Source organism: Pseudorasbora parva, chromosome 16 (assembly GCF_024679245.1).
Source record: "Pseudorasbora parva isolate DD20220531a chromosome 16, ASM2467924v1, whole genome shotgun sequence".
Lineage (NCBI taxonomy): Eukaryota > Metazoa > Chordata > Actinopteri > Cypriniformes > Gobionidae > Pseudorasbora > Pseudorasbora parva.
Genome location: NC_090187.1, coordinates 16,783,665 through 16,800,189, shown reverse-complemented (window position 1 = coordinate 16,800,189; position 16,525 = coordinate 16,783,665). Strand labels below are relative to the sequence as shown.

General features: G+C 38.0%; 3 protein-coding genes across 3 annotated transcripts; all 3 read left to right on the top strand.

Moving 5' to 3' along the window:
- Positions 1 to 2,590: 2,590 nt before the first annotated feature.
- On the top strand, positions 2,591 to 5,937 carry LOC137043602 (extracellular calcium-sensing receptor-like). The gene is made up of 6 exons (XM_067419897.1): positions 2,591 to 2,790; positions 2,955 to 3,243; positions 3,437 to 4,246; positions 4,409 to 4,633; positions 4,789 to 4,912; positions 5,036 to 5,937. Exons 1-6 carry the CDS (start codon positions 2,591 to 2,593, stop codon positions 5,935 to 5,937), a joined length of 2,550 nt encoding a protein of 849 aa, XP_067275998.1.
- A 375-nt stretch (positions 5,938 to 6,312) lies between these two features.
- Positions 6,313 to 9,786, top strand: olfcv3 (olfactory receptor C family, v3). Its single transcript, XM_067419617.1, has 6 exons — positions 6,313 to 6,539; positions 6,702 to 6,990; positions 7,213 to 8,028; positions 8,127 to 8,351; positions 8,672 to 8,795; positions 8,888 to 9,786. Exons 1-6 carry the CDS (start codon positions 6,313 to 6,315, stop codon positions 9,784 to 9,786), a joined length of 2,580 nt encoding a protein of 859 aa, XP_067275718.1.
- Positions 9,787 to 10,602: 816 nt separating this feature from the next.
- LOC137043218 (extracellular calcium-sensing receptor-like) lies at positions 10,603 to 14,182 on the top strand. The gene is made up of 6 exons (XM_067419406.1): positions 10,603 to 10,832; positions 11,038 to 11,332; positions 11,653 to 12,438; positions 12,627 to 12,848; positions 12,926 to 13,049; positions 13,269 to 14,182. Exons 1-6 carry the CDS (start codon positions 10,609 to 10,611, stop codon positions 14,180 to 14,182), a joined length of 2,565 nt encoding a protein of 854 aa, XP_067275507.1. The 5' UTR covers positions 10,603 to 10,608.
- Positions 14,183 to 16,525: the final 2,343 nt, after the last annotated feature.

Genomic DNA, 16,525 nt, shown 5'->3' with positions numbered 1-16,525 from the left:
CACCTGCGCCACCAGGGCCTGGACTGCGCGACCCGTGTCATTAAGATTCTTCTCCTGGGAATCCATACGACGAATACTGCAGTTAACAAAGTCCTCAAGCGCTGTAGATGGATTACTCGCTGCTTCCATTGCTTGGTCAGATCGTTCTGTCATGACTGAATACAGGAAGCAAATGCAAGTAAGCTCATTTATTGTCAACAGTAAAAAGAAGTAACAGACACAGATGACGTCGGGTGGCGCAGGGACTAAGACGGTCAACACACAGAACAGATGAGAATTGGTGAGTCGTTGATCAGGTGCAGGTGCAGGTGCAGGTGCAGTTGGAATCCAGCAAGAGCATAATCCACAGGAACACCGAGCAGGAACAAGAAGCACGAGACTGGAACGCCAAACAGGACCGGGAGACACACAGCACAGAAGACATCAACAACGATCTGACAATGGAGATGAGAAACGGATGAGTATATGTAGGTGAGAGTGATTAGCTGCAGCTGGTGCTGTAATAACGATCAGCTGAGCCTCTGATCAAACAATGAGTATCAGCCACGCCCACTCACACACACATAACAACACAGACATGAGACAAGCAGGAAACAATGCATTCATAAACCGTGACAAAGAGGACAACTTTTAGATTGATGTGAACGACAAGTAGGAATAATTCTCAGAATGCTTGTGGATTAAACATCTCCGATGACGTTTTTAAACGAAAAGGTAGGATATGGATGTAATTGCGAACTGTTACTACTGATTGTATATGTGTGATAGCACGCTGTCACGGCATTTGAGTACACACTCGTGCAGCGGGTAGCCCCAGACTGTCTGACAGCTCGCTGAGTGAATATTCTGCATTGTGAAAACATGTATGACAGTACACAGGCTACATCGTAACTTACACGCGACAAACTTTTAACAGACAGTAAAACAAAGGTGGGACACCATAACTGGATGTCTGCAGTGTAACTTAATTTTGACGCATGGCTAAACAAAGGCAGAGTACCGTAACTCAGTTTGAGCATTCCAAAACAAAGGCAAAGAGCGGTAACTGCTGCGGTGTGCTGCCTTGGTTTCTCCTGGGCTTTTGGAAGTTAGTGTTAAGACAATCCCTAATTTTCTCGAAAAAACAACGAAATTGACTAGTGAAGTTAATAAACGTAATTTCGGGAGGAGTACGCCCATCTAATCTTTCAATTAATACCAGGGTATAAAACCAGCAGCTTACCTCTTCCCCTTTTTAGTTCCTGAAGCATCCCTCCTCCTCCCCTGCTCCTCCCTTTTGTACAATTTTGTATACCACATTGGTGGTGGTTGAGGAGAGATCCCTGACACGAGTGTAAAGCGCTTTGGGTGTACAGTAGTACATATGAAAGCGCTATATAAATGACTCATTCATTCATTATTTTATTCATTCATTTTTTCTGTTATAGGGGGACAATCGGAGCTCGGGTAGAATATCCTCTCCGAGCCCCTCTATAGCAGACAGCAAGCCAAATCTGTTTACCACTTTCACTAAGATTATATGGGCACACAAACTCGTGAAATGCTATTTATCCACATGATAACTGTCCCAAAAATGTCAATAACTCATTTTCGACCAAAAACGAAGTTATAACATTTTGTCTTTGCACGGTAGTATAGATCTGTGGGAGGTCACCTTCTTACTGGCATACACTATTTTATTAACTTATTAAAACTTCTTGGAGGTTTGTATTTTACCAGATGCACTGAAACATTTCAAATGATACTAAACACATATAGTTTTTTATTGTAAACACTTAATGTTATTTAGCTTTTGTATGTGTCTTCCTGGAGGGGGAAAGGTGGTAATATGCAGAGTGTGAGGGTGAGGTGTGAGTGTATCGGTATGGTGTCACAGGAGAGTGTTTAAATGTTAATTCTTAGGAGAGTCCTTTGTTTCTCTGGCCAGAACCCCTGGCACCAGCCTTACACTCATATTGCCCATCCTTGCCCACCTGCACATACCAGCTGACCTAATATACATTGTAGTCTTGTGGTCACTCACTCTGCATTTGAAAGTTTGAAAGGGTTTTTAATCTTCAAAATCAAGTAAAATGACTCAGTTATTTATTATCCAAGTAATTTAAATCCAAAGTCAACTTTAGATTGTGGCCAGTAAAAATGCTAAGTTGTATTTGAATTTGACTTTCTAACCAATGTTTTTTTTTTTTTTTTTTTTTTTTTTTTTTTTTTTACAAAAATTACATACAAACAGTTCTGCTGAAGAGCCTTCCTCTAAATCATAAATAATTATAATAGGCTCAAAGAGATTTAAGGTAATGTAAAAACATGGTTTGGAAAATGGTGGTATGATGTACTTGCTTACTTTTTAAATTGTTCTCAAAAAAGTTCCATAATATAGCTTGACGAGGAATAATATTTAAAATAGGGTTTACATAATAATTTCTTCTTTGCTGCATCATCGGTGGTATTACACTCTACCTGATTTAGAAATTATGTAACCCAAGGAGACGTCATACATAATGATATGCAAAGTGACTAACCATTTAAAACCTTGGGAAATAGAAACATATCTTATCTCTCTTAGTTTCTTTTGGAGCTTGATAGAACAATGATTTACTTGTTTGTCTCTGTATTTCACCTTTCCAGTGTAGCTGTGACTTCATCCTGCTCTCCACAGGATGACTTTGATATTCCAGTGTTCATGACTAGTGGAGACTTCACAATAGGAGGAATTTTTCCTTTACATTATAGAGTAGAACTTCCCTCTACAGACTACAAAAAGAGACCTCTAGCAGCACAGTGTCAAGGGTAAGGGTATTTGTTATTTTCCAATATTTCTGGGCAATTCAATATTTTATCTGCTGTTTAATTTTTATTCTGTTTGCCAAAATAAAATAATATGTTAAACAAATGTTCAAAAAGCAGTTTATTCTTTTTTATAAAATAAGTTATTTGTGTGACTTTAAATGCAGGTTTGATCCAAGAGCGTTTCGCTGGGCTCTTTCTTTGAAGCTTGCTGTGGAGGAGATAAACAACAGAAAAGATCTCCTGTCAAATCATACACTGGCTTACAGGATTTTTGACTCTTGCTCCACTCCTGTAACTGCTCAGAAAGCAGTCCTGGCAGTATTAAATGGACATGATGTTGTTCAGAGTTCTATGTGCTTTGGGGCTGGCACTTTATTAGGAATAATAGGGGAATCTGGATCCTCACAATCCATTGTTCTTTCCAGAACTGTGCAACCCTTCAAAATACCCATGGTAATAGGTGTTGTATTATTCTGTTCATATATGTTCTGTATTTTTGAGACATAAGCTTAATATATATATATATATATATATATATATATATATATATATATATATATATATATATATATATATATATATATATATATATATACCTACAGCTCTGGAAAGAATTAAGAGTTAACTCCCCCTCCCTGTTTTATAGATAAGCTATTTCTCAACCTGCTCTTGTCTAAGTAATCGGAAGCAGTTCCCAACATTTTTCAGAGTGGTTCCCAATGATGATTACCAGGTCAAAGCTATTGCACAGCTGTTGAAGAGGTTTGGCTGGACATGGATTGGTGTAGTCACTGAAGACCATGACTATGGCAGATTTGCTTTACAAGGCTTAAAGCGGGAAATTGAAAATACTAACATTTGTTTGGCCTATAATGAAATGATCCCTAAAGACTACACCCAAGAAAAAGCCCTAAAGATTCTTAAAGTAATGAAGGAATCCACAGCTAAGGTAGTTGTTGTTTTTTCAGTTGAAGGGGAATTTTACCCTTTCTTGAGAGAGTTTGTTACTCAAAATATCACAGGAATTCAGTGGATTGCAAGTGAGGCTTGGGTAACAGCTTCAATGTTAGCAAAAACATATCCATTCTTAGATGGGACAATTGGATTTGCAATACGTCAAGGACACATCCCAGGTCTTCAGGAATACCTCAAAACAGTGACCCCAGAAAGGTACCCCTCAAACCCCCAAGTTCAGGAGTTGTGGGAGGCTCTGTATGGTTGTTCCCCTTCCACATCCAACTTAAACAGTCATTTACCATCCTGCACAGGCAAAGAAACTCTCAGACAAGAACACTCTGCCTACATGAACACATCCAGCCCCCGTGTGACCTACAATGTGTATAAAGCAGTCTATGCCTTTGCTTATTCTCTACATAATCTCATTAATTGCATGCCTGGAAATGGACCGTTTGAACATTTCTCATGCGCAAACCTCAACAACTTGTTTCCATGGCAGGTAAAACTGTTTTAGGGTGTGATAAGAACTGGTGAATTATAATGTATTTAAATCATATTTCATCTTATACTTGGAACATTTTCAATTTAGGCTACCTTTTTCATTGCAAATGTAATTGTGAAATTTCTCTGGTCTTTTCTGCCACCCCATTGTACTCCAAAGCTTCAGCGTTATCTTGAGGATGTTTCCTTCTCAGTATCTGGTGAAAATGTTAACTTTGATAATAAAGGCGACTCAATTCCATATTACGATTTCATAAACTGGCAAAAACACTCAAGTGGAGATATTGAGTTTGTGAAAGTGGGCCTCTATGATGGTGCTCAGCATTCTGGTGGAGAACTGGTGGTTGAGGAGCAAGCCATTATGTGGTCTAACCAACAGAACAAGGCAAGGTGTTGACTGTGCACTGCACTGCCATCTGTTGTTCGATTAAAATAACTCACTGTCTTTGAGCTTCTTTCTATCAGACACATTTGATAATCTATGCTGTGTATAACAGGATATATTAATATAATGTTTGGTTATATTTACTTTTTTCATAGGTACCTGTCTCTGTGTGCAGTAATAGCTGTGCCCCAGGATTCAGGACGGCTGCCCGCCGTGGGAAACCTCTGTGCTGCTTTGACTGTGTTCCATGTGAAAGTGGCAAGATCAGTAATCAAACAGGTAGATGAACCTTACTGTATGTTGAGTGATACATATTTATAATTTGGATAAATATTTACTTGCGTTTGTTAAAACTGTTATTAATGTAATAGTTTTTATTTTCTTTTTTTTTCATTTATTTAGATTCAGTAGATTGTCTGTCATGCCCTGAAGACTACTGGTCCAATGCAAATGGAACAATGTGTGTCCCGAAAGTAGTTGAGTTTCTCTCCCATGATGCAATGGGAATCACCCTGACTGTGATAGCTATAGTGGGAGCCTTTCTGACTGTCACAGTACTGATGATATTCCTGTACAACAGAGGAACCCCTATAGTCCGTGTGAATAACTCAGAGCTCAGTTTCTTCATCTTGCTATCACTGACTCTATGTTTTCTATGCGCTTTGGTGTTTATTGGGGAACCCACATCCTGGTCCTGTATGCTGCGACACACTGCCTTCAGCATCACCTTCTCCCTCTGCATATCCTGCATTCTGGGCAAGACTTTAGTGGTGCTGGCAGCTTTTACAGCTACTCGACCAGGAAACAATATAATGAAATGGTTGGGCCCAACACAGCAGAGAATCATAATCTTCAGCTGCACTCTAGTTCAGGTGGTCATATGTACTGCCTGGCTTACAGTATCTCCTCCTTTCCCCTATAGAAACACTAAATATCAACAGTCCAAGATCATCCTGGATTGCAGTGTGGGCTCTTATCTGGCCTTCTGGTGTGTGCTTGGATATATTGGTCTCTTGGCTTGTGTCTGTTTTTTTCTGGCGTTTTTAGCACGGAAGTTGCCTGGCAATTTTAATGAGGCCAAATACATCACCTTCAGCATGTTTATATTTTGCGCAGTGTGGTTGGCATTTGTACCTGCATATGTTAGCCAGCCTGGTAAATTTACAACTGCTGTGGAGATTTTTGCTATTTTAGCATCTAGTTTTGGCCTGCTTCTCTGCTTATTTGCCCCAAAATGTTACATTATTTTACTGAAGCCTGAGAAAAACACCAAGCAACATCTAATGGGAAAAGTTATTAAATGATGGGATGCTGAATTTGAAAAGTGTCCAAAAAAATTGAATTCAAATTAAAATATGTTACCAATTATGTTTATTTAATGTGATATCTTCATATGCAGATATATAGGAAACAGACTTTGTAAATTTGTGTACATGATACTTTATACAAGTGCTTTCATGTCCTGAAACAAATGTACTCTCTTTCTAATAAATGCACTGTATATGATCATGGGTTGTGCTACTGTTGTAAAAAGGAATCATATTAATAAAGCATATTTATGAATATTAGTATTTTGAATCCTACTGATGACATATGACCATGACGCATAATGAGATGCATGAAGACCTGTGTCTGGTATATATAACATGGTGCCCTGCCCACTGTAGTCATGCTGAGGGATGCAGGTTTTAGAGAGCATGACTGTCCTTTTCCCGTGGCTTTTGATTTACCATCTCAGTGCACTCACTCCTGGAGATGCTTCCAGATGTGTCCTGCAAAGTGACTTCAAACCAGGCCTTACGGCTAATGGGGATTTTCTAATAGGTGGCATTTTTCCTTTGCACTACAATCAGGAAATGCCAGACCTCAACTGTACTTACAAACCGGGGCCAGTCAAATGTAATGGGTGAGTGCATTTTTTTTTTTTTTTTTTTTTTTTATTGAAAAGATAATATTATATTTGTACGGTTTTAAATATCTTGAATGGGTGTTTTGATAGATATATTTAAATCTGCATACAACTTAAGTTTGAATGCATTTTATGTCCTTCTTTTTACTTCATCTGCAGGTTTGATCCAAGAGCTTTCCGCTGGGCCCTTACAATGAAACTTGCTGTAGAGCAAATAAACAAACGAGACGATATTCTACCTAACTACACTCTGGGTTATAAAATCTTTGACTCTTGTGCATACCCTCTGACTGGGCAGAGATCAGCAGTAGCTGTTCTAAATGGGCCAAATGAGCAAGAAAGCCCCATGTGTGCAGGTACTGGTCCACTGCTTGCTGTCATAGGAGAATCCGGGTCAGCTCAGTCTATTGTAGTTTCAAGACTTTTGCGGCCTTTTGCGATACCAATGGTAAGTCTAAAATGAAACCTTTTCAATTATGTTTGTATTAATTTAAAGTGCATTGTTGTTTGTGTATGATTTTTTGTGAAATAATTATAGTATATTCTAAAATAATTATAGTATATTCTATTTTTAAGTAATGGAGAGGTCACCATGTTATCTGTGTACAGTGGAATCCTGAGATCTAATAATATTATTTTTACAGAATTTTCTTTTTTTCTCTCCTGACAGATAAGTTATTTTTCATCCTGTGCATGTCTCAGTGATAGGAGAGAATTTCCTACATTCTTCAGAGTCATCCCTAGTGATGCTTATCAAGTAAAGGCCATTGCAAAACTACTGCTACGTTTTAACTGGACCTGGGTGGGAGTGGTAAGAGGGGATCACGAGTATGGTCGCTTTGCCCTTCAGGGCTTGCTGAAGGAGTTGGAGGGTACAGGCATATGTGTTGCTTATCAGGAGATGATTCCTCTTTTATATGAGCGTCAGAGGGCGTTAGAAATCATTCGAGTCATGAGCCACTCCACTGCTCGGGTGGTAGTGGTGTTTTCAGCTGAAGGGGAGCTCACACCCTTCTTAAGAGACTACATGGAACAGAATGTCACAGGGATACAGTGGATTGCTAGTGAGGCATGGGTTACAGCCTCTGTGTTCACAGGAAGTGAATATTACCCTTTCCTTGGAGGGACCATTGGATATGGCATACGTCAGGGCCAAATTCCTGGTTTAAGAGAGTATCTCAAAACAGTGAACCCAGAAACGTACCCCTCAAATCCTCTAGTTCACGAGCTGTGGGGGGCTTTATATGACTGTTCACCCTCCAGTTCCAGCTTGAATAATCATCTGCCCTCCTGTACAGGGAAGGAGACTATTAGGGTGCAGCACTCTGCTTACTTTAATACTTCCAGCCCCCGTATTTCTTATAATGTTTATAAAGGAGTGTTTGCCATTGCACATTCCTTGCACAACCTTCTTCACTGTACACCTGGAAAAGGACCATTCAGTAACTTCACATGTGCAAATGTACATAATGTCTACCCATGGCAGGTACTCAAAATAATGAGTTAATTAAAGCCAAATTAACTCTGTACAAAGTTATGACTTGAGATATTGCAAACAATCTTGATTTTATCTCTTAAATGCAGTTACAGCAGTATCTCCAAGAGGTGTCATTCACTATTTCAGGAGAAACAGTTAACTTTGACATGAAAGGCGATTCTATCCCATCTTATGACCTCATAAACTGGCAGAGGGGCTCAGCTGGAAATATTGAGTTTGTTAATGTGGGCATGTTCGATGGTGCACAAGAATCTGGCCAAGAACTGGTTATCCAGGAGAAGGCTATCATGTGGCCCGGCCATCAGACTGAGGCAAGCTGTTCTCACAGTGTATTTCAGTGCATGAGATTCCATGTTCTGAAGTTCTGTAGGGTCAAATGGAGGTAAGTATCCATATGAAATAATTGTTCATCTGAAGATGGCAGATCTGTCTATGGGAAGAAAATGCAAAAGGCAAAATTAGTCTAGTTTTTCAATCAGTATGTCCTATACTCATTATTTATTCAGGTTGGTTTTATTCTAGCTAATTATTTTCTTGTCAAGTAATTAATAATTCAATTGACCTGCAGGAACACTATTAATTCACACTAATATACATTACTAATATATGTGTGGCTGTGTTGGTTAAGCAGGTGCTGGTGTCTGTGTGCAGCAACAGCTGTACTCCCGGATTCAGGAAGGCTGTCCGGCGTGGTCAGCCTCTGTGCTGCTTTGACTGTGTACCATGTGACAGTGGCAAAATCAGCAATACGACAGGTTGAAGAATAACTTAAATAATTCAGCAAAAATAAATTAATAATAATTCTGTGAGCCTAATCCTCATTGTCATAGTCTTTCCCTCTCTTTAGATTCATTAGAGTGTATGACCTGTTCTGAAGATTACTGGTCAAATGCTGATGGAACAGTGTGTATTCCAAAAGTGGTTGAATTCCTGTCCCATGATGCAATGGGAGTGACCCTAACAGTAATAGCTATAGTGGGGGCCTGTCTCACTTTAGCTGTGTTTGCTGTATTTCTCTATTACAGAAACACTCCTGTAGTACGCATAAATAACTCAGAACTCAGTTTTTTCATCTTGCTATCACTGACTCTATGTTTTCTATGCGCTTTGGTGTTTATTGGGGAACCCACATCCTGGTCCTGCATGCTGCGACACACTGCCTTCAGCATCACCTTCTCCCTCTGCATATCCTGCATTCTGGGCAAGACTTTAGTGGTGCTGGCAGCTTTTACAGCTACTCGACCAGGAAACAATATAATGAAATGGTTGGGCCCAACACAGCAGAGAATCATAATCTTCAGCTGCACTCTAGTTCAGGTGGTCATATGTACTGCCTGGCTTACAGTATCTCCTCCTTTCCCCTATAGAAACACTAAATATCAACAGTCCAAGATCATCCTGGATTGTAGTGTGGGCTCTGATCTGGCCTTCTGGTGTGTGCTTGGATATATTGGTCTCTTGGCATGTGTCTGTTTTTTTCTGGCGTTTTTAGCACGGAAGTTGCCTGGCAATTTTAATGAGGCCAAATACATCACCTTCAGCATGCTTATATTTTGTGCAGTGTGGTTGGCATTTGTACCTGCATATGTCAGTTCACCTGGTAAATTTACAACTGCTGTGGAGATTTTTGCCATTTTAGCATCTAGTTTTGGCCTGCTCCTCTGCTTATTCACCCCCAAGGTGTATATAATTTTATTAAAGCCTGAGAAAAACACCAAGCAACATCTAATGGGAAAAGACAAATAATACAAATTATCATGTTTTGAGTCCAGTCCAAACTGAATGAACTAATATAATAATATGAATAAATAATAATAATATAACCAAAAATAGCAAATCGACAGTAATTGAATAAACACTGAATTTATCATTTTTGCTTACTTTATTCATATCTTACTGTATACATATTACGGCTATCCAGTTAATTTATTTTTGTTTTGTTTTGGAGAGAGAGAGAGAGAGAGAGAGAGAGAGAGAGAGAGAGAGAGAGAGAGAGAGAGAGAGAGAGAGAGAGAGAGAGAGAGATAAAAACACTTTAATTATACACATTACACACACATATATTATTTATGTAAATACAAACATTTATTTTGGATGTAATTAATCACAATACATTTTTCCCATGCACTTATATAATATAGTGGATTCTCCTGAATACTACACACTTCATATCTTGTAGAATACTGTGTTTTTGAGAGACTTAGACATGAATGCATACCCCTTATAAAAATAATAATATTAATAAAAATAAAAATACTACTTCTACAAATAAACTAAAAGAAGAGAAGTTGTCCAAATAAGTAGGATGGTGAGAGTAACACATATAATAATTTATTTAGAATATTCCTTGTGAGATTGACAGGGGTGGGGATACAAGAAGGCAGGTCCTGTTTTGAAGTTAAGAAACTTTATGAACACCCACAGCACATAAGGACACTAATTATGACGAAACATTAAATTATATTAACCACACCTCTTACATTTTCCCTTGTAAATTCAACCATGGCTATTTAAACATGGTGCAATGTTCACCTGATATTTGAAAAGCTCAGTGTCCTAACAATAGAAATGAATGCTTTATTAATGTTTACAGTACTTTGCATTGGCAGGCTTTGCCCTGCAATGTGTGGAGCTAATTTAGGCACCTGCATCCTGCAAGGAGACCCACAGCCACCTGCTCTTTTCAAGGAAGGAGACTTTATCATTGGAGGGGTTTTCTCTATTCATGACTATCTGAGGACTGAGAAGCACACCTATACTAGACAGCCACAACCACTAGAGTGCAGTGGGAGGTTAGCATATGTAGTATGGAATGGAATGTCATAATGTTGGTATTAAAATTGCAAAATAATAATTATTTAATATATTATAAAAATACTATTATCTATTGTTTGTAATCATGTTATAAAGTAATGAGAAATGTGCAACTGTTTTCATGTAATGGTTTATTTTATTTTTTAATGTAATAATGTTTAGTTATTGTGTTTGTCTCAACAGCGTGGGTTTCAGAGAGATGCGCTTTGTTCGCGCCTTTGAGTTCGCTATCGAGGAGATCAACAATAGCTCTGATCTCTTACCTGGTGTAACTTTAGGGTATCATATATATGACTCCTGTGCCTCTGTGCCAATGGCAATTAAAGTAGCCTTTCAGCTTGTCAACGGACTAGATCTCATATTTAACGACACTGATTCCTGTGCAAAATCTGCAGCTGTTACAGCCGTAGTTGCAGAATCTGGCTCCACGCCATCTATAAGCATTTCAAGACTTCTAGGTCCATTTGGAATCCCACAGGTGCTGGCTGAATATGATTAATTTGTCACTTTAAAAACAAATGAAAATGTTTTTTGTATATATATATATATATATATATATATATATATATATATATGTGTGTGTGTGTGTGTGTGTGTGTGTGTGTATGTGTGTATCATTGAAAACACATACTGTATGGCTTTCTACAACAGGGTCCAATGAACATTTTTAGAAAAAAAAAAAGTGTCTAAAATCTTTAGTTTACTGCATCATTACAATAAACAATAATTACAATGTGGAGTGTGTAATTAACTTTCTTTGTTTGCTTACTTTTTTACTTTCCCTTAATGGTGCATTAGGTAAGTCATTACGCAACATGTGCGTGTCTCAGTGACAAGCGGCAGTATCCAACTTTCTTCAGGACCATCCCCAGCGATCACCATCAAGCGTCCGCACTAGCACGGATGGTCAAGCATTTTGGATGGACGTGGATTGGGGCTGTGCGTAGTGATTCAGATTATGGGAACAATGGTATGGCATCATTCCTAAAGGCTGCAGAGGAGGAGGGAATATGTGTGGAGTATTCTGAGGCCTACTACAGGACCCAGCCGCACAGTAAACTGAAAAGAGTTGCAGATGTCATTCGCAGATCAACGGCTCGTGTAATTGTTGCCTTCCTGGCCTCAGGTGATATGAGACTTCTTTTAGAAGAGCTGAGTCAGCATCCTCCACCCACGATGCAGTGGATTGGCAGTGAGGCATGGGTTACAGACCCAGAAATGCTACGGTTTAACTTGTGTATCGGTGCTGTAGGCTTTGGAATCCCACGGTCTGTTATCCCGGGTTTTCGAAACTTTCTGCTTGGCCTGTCTCAAGAACAGGCTCTGAAATTTCCCCTGCTGACAGAATTCTGGGAAAGCTCATTTAGCTGTAGTCTAAAACGGCAGATGGGTTCTTCTACTGGTATGCCAGCATGTGATGGCACAAAAGACCTGCACACATTACAGAACCCATACACAGACACGTCCCAGTTGAGGATCACTAACATGGTGTACAAAGCCACATATGCTATAGCTCATGCCCTCCATGGCATTGTATGTAAGGAAAATCATTGTGACAAAAACATAATAGCTGAACCTCAGCAGGTAAGATTTATCATCATTGGACAAACTAAAAAAGATACATTTAAATTCAATAAAACACTAATTATCTGCTTGTGTGTCTAAACTATATGTTCAGAATCGTACCCAGTATTTCTGGACTGATTGCTTAAAAAATGATATTTCAATCAACACAATTTTGTCAACACAGATACTTGTCCTACATCCTGCAGGTTTTTGATCAGCTCAAACGAGTTAACTTCACTAAAAATAATTATCCTGTTTCATTTGACACCAATGGAGACCCTGTGGCCACTTATGAACTTGTGAATTGGCAGCTTCAGGGAAACGGTTTGATTGATTTTGTGACAGTGGGTCAATATGATGCATCACAGCCTAAAGGACAAGAATTCAGTTTGATCAAAGCTATCATTTGGAATGATGGCCAGGAAATGGTATACTCAGTGTTTTTTTGTTTGTTTTTTCATTTGTAACTGAATATCTGAGTGATGTGTTTTCCTGTCACCTGCAGGTGCCTTTGTCCGTGTGCAGTAAGAGTTGCCCTCCAGGCACTAGGAAGGCTGTGCAAAAAGGAAAACCTGTCTGCTGTTATGACTGCATTAACTGTGCAGAAGGAGAAATCAGTAATGAGACAGGTATTTTGATTAGGTTTATACTGCTACAAGAAAGTATCTATAATATTTTGCATCTTGAATGCCCAGCAAAAGAACATTTCTTGCTTTTCTATCCACGGTTGGCCATTTTAACCCACAGTATATTATAGTATTTACATTTTTCTCTATTATCTTTTGTGTGAGGGTCCATCGCATGGCCAACATGTCTGGGTGTAATTTAACAATTAATCTATTTTTCAGATTCTGTAGATTGTTATCCATGCCCTCCTGAGTCCTGGCCCAACAAAGAGAATGACAAGTGTCTTCCTAAACCAGTGGAGTTTCTCTCTTGGGATGAGATCCTCGGTGTCATTCTCACTGTTTTTTCTATAGCCGGGGCTTTAGTGGCTTTGAGCATAGCTTTAGTTTTTTACAAAAACAGGGCATCTCCGATAGTAAGAGCCAACAACTCAGAGCTGAGCTTCCTGCTGCTCTTCTCATTGACTCTGTGTTTCCTCTGTTCACTTACTTTCATTGGTCGGCCCACTGAGTGGTCCTGTATGTTGCGTCACACAGCATTTGGAATCATTTTTGTCCTCTGTATTTCCTGTGTTCTGGGGAAAACACTAGTTGTGTTAATGGCCTTCAGAGCTACGCTTCCAGGAAGTAATGTCATGAAATGGTTTGGGCCTCCTCAACAGAGACTCAGTGTTTTTGGTTTCACTCTTGTACAGGTTCTTATCTGTGTGCTTTGGTTAACACTATCCCCACCTTTTCCTTACAATAATATGCAACACTACAAAGAAAAGATCATTTTAGAATGTAATTTAGGATCAGCTATTGGTTTCTGGGCTGTACTGGGTTATATTGGCCTCTTAGCTTTCCTTTGCTTTATTTTAGCATTTCTGGCCCGAAAGCTGCCTGATAACTTCAATGAAGCTAAATTCATCACATTCAGTATGCTCATATTCTGTGCTGTATGGATCACATTTGTTCCAGCTTATGTCAGCTCTCCCGGGAAATTTACTGTAGCTGTGGAAATTTTTGCCATTTTAGCCTCTAGTTTTGGTCTGATTCTCTGTATTTTTGCCCCAAAGTGTTTCATTATAGTTTTTAGACCAGAGCAAAATACCAAAAAACATTTAATGGGTAAAGTACCATCAAAAGCACTTTGAAACACACACAACTCTCGTGCCAATTGATTAATATAAGATTTCAATACGTCAGCTTTGACATCAACTGATATGTGACAGTTGATGAACTGAACTGTAAAACATAAAAAGATTTCATATTAGCGCTGTACTGTACTATTTTTTCAAAAAAAGTTTAGCACATAAATCTTATCAAAGAAATTCAAGAAATGTTGCATTGTTATAATTTTAAAATTACACAAATTGTCTTAAAATATGTATAATCTTGTGTACTTCATTCAGCATTTCTGAGTTATACAATATACAGATATTAGTGCTGCCAATCAATAAAAAAATAAAAAACGAATTAATCACACATTTGGCATATTTGTTTGTTATGTTAATTCAAGCGCGAAAGAGAATGTGGTTCTGGCACGCTGTCTGTGCGCACAATACCGGCACGCATTTTGTGTGTCACATAGATAAGACATTAACAGACAGCACTTCTTCTTTTTTTTTGACTTCCCGGTCACTTGAATGCTTTAAAAGCATTTGCATGAATAAGAGTGTGATCATATACTTTAACACTAGCCAAAGGATGAGAGAAAAAAATGGATGCCGCATTAATTGCATTACATATGTTTAATGCATTGAACCGACAAAAAATAATAACATGCATAATTATGACAGCACTAACAGATATATAAAATACAATTTATTTTAATAAAACATTGCTTTATGATATCCTAATATTTGCGATGTTATACAAATAAATATAACTTTAAAAATACAGGAATACAGTTGTTGTTCTTTTACAAAATGTAAATACATACCTTTATATATATATATATATATATATATATATATATATATATATATATATATATATATATATATATATATATATATATATATATATATAAAAAAAAAAATAATCAAATGCATTATGTTTCCAGTGTTCTCTTGTTGTGATAAAATTGTTTGTTTTTTCAACTTCTTGAATAGGAAGTTATTTATATATATATATATATATATATATATATATATATATATATATATATATATATATATATATATATATATATATATATATATAAATACAGCAAATTTTATGTCAGGTTTACTTAATTTTAATCTAGTTCTAATGCTAGTTGACTTGACATATGTTAACCCTCTAAACCCAAAGAATGCACCTGTGTGTTTTGCTGGATTTTTCCTCATGAAAGTGTAACACAACTTAAAATACTCTGTAATTTTTCCCTCACAGACATGAATAATATGTCTTTACAAAGACTGAAGTGTCTACTTTATTTATGTACATTCAAAATAACTAAATAAAGAAAACAAACAGGATGCACATTCTCCTGTCTGTCTCACTGAGAAGTCTTTTCTTAAATGCGTGTGAAAATATATTCAGAACTCAGACATTTCGGTAACGCTTACAGATTGGAAAGTACTGCATAATTAAAATGAATTTACAGCATAACTTTCAATTGTACTTAACTTTCTGTAATTATAGTGTAACTATAAAGTAAGTACGTGTATGTATACTATATGGGAACAATATGCAATATTGGGGGAATAAAGGGGTAACTATCTAGCCTAGAAATCTAGACGCACCTTAGCGGCAGCAAATCTAATCTGCCCGCGAGTGTCGTCTAGCAACTCTCAATACCCTTCTGAGCTGTAATCGCCAAACTCTTGCCGGGCAAATCACATTGTGTATAGAGTCGGTGGGCGGGGCCATAATGACGAAGGCCTAGTTGCGTTTGCGTGCTTCTAGTAAACACAGAAACTAGCGAACGGAGGTCTTTCGAATCAGCTTTGACCACGACTCTGGAAGACTTGGAGTTAAGTGTTTCTCTGAGAAAAGAAAAAAGAACGGCACTGAAAGTCATTCTTAAAAAGGGAAGATGTGTTCGGAGTTTTGGCGACCGGATACGTCGAATGTTTAATCTATCAACAAGCTCTGTTTCACCTTCGTTGCTCTGGTTGGTTGTAGCACTATCCTATTACGTGCAGAGGGAGTTTGAAAGACAACCGTTTATCCCGCCCCTCGGATTGAGCCCTGTCAATGGTGAGTTTCCAGACCAAACATCTTGATGTGGATCTGGCTTGTTAGGCTAGTAACTATCGGGAAAATTAACTAATTATTATACTCTAAGTATTTTTTAATTAAGGGGTAATTATCCGTGTAGTTACGGGGTAAGTATCAATGTGCGGGCTGTTAAATTAAATTAAAGTGACTCTTGTTCCCCTCGTTTCATGTAATTACAGGGAAAGTACAATAAAAACACAAATACTGATCTGATATCTGATACAGTGCGCAGAAATGTCCTCACCGTTTACTCGTCTTTACTCTCATGCCATCCGAGATGTATACGACTT

What these genes read in the sequence shown, in the direction of transcription:
- LOC137043602 (XM_067419897.1), top strand. Translation starts at nt 2,591, where the DNA reads ATGATTTACTTGTTTGTCTCTGTATTTCACCTTTCCAGTGTAGCTGTG. An exon ending in AACCCTTCAAAATACCCATG is followed by an intron (nt 3,244 to 3,436) that starts GTAATAGGTGTT and finishes CCTGTTTTATAG; the next exon opens with ATAAGCTATTTCTCAACCTG. An exon ending in ACAACTTGTTTCCATGGCAG is followed by an intron (nt 4,247 to 4,408) that starts GTAAAACTGTTT and finishes TGTACTCCAAAG; the next exon opens with CTTCAGCGTTATCTTGAGGA.
- olfcv3 (XM_067419617.1), top strand. Translation starts at nt 6,313, where the DNA reads ATGCAGGTTTTAGAGAGCATGACTGTCCTTTTCCCGTGGCTTTTGATT. An exon ending in GGGCCAGTCAAATGTAATGG is followed by an intron (nt 6,540 to 6,701) that starts GTGAGTGCATTT and finishes CTTCATCTGCAG; the next exon opens with GTTTGATCCAAGAGCTTTCC. An exon ending in GGCCCGGCCATCAGACTGAG is followed by an intron (nt 8,352 to 8,671) that starts GCAAGCTGTTCT and finishes TTGGTTAAGCAG; the next exon opens with GTGCTGGTGTCTGTGTGCAG.
- LOC137043218 (XM_067419406.1), top strand. Translation starts at nt 10,609, where the DNA reads ATGAATGCTTTATTAATGTTTACAGTACTTTGCATTGGCAGGCTTTGC. An exon ending in TAATAGCTGAACCTCAGCAG is followed by an intron (nt 12,439 to 12,626) that starts GTAAGATTTATC and finishes TACATCCTGCAG; the next exon opens with GTTTTTGATCAGCTCAAACG. An exon ending in GGAATGATGGCCAGGAAATG is followed by an intron (nt 12,849 to 12,925) that starts GTATACTCAGTG and finishes TGTCACCTGCAG; the next exon opens with GTGCCTTTGTCCGTGTGCAG.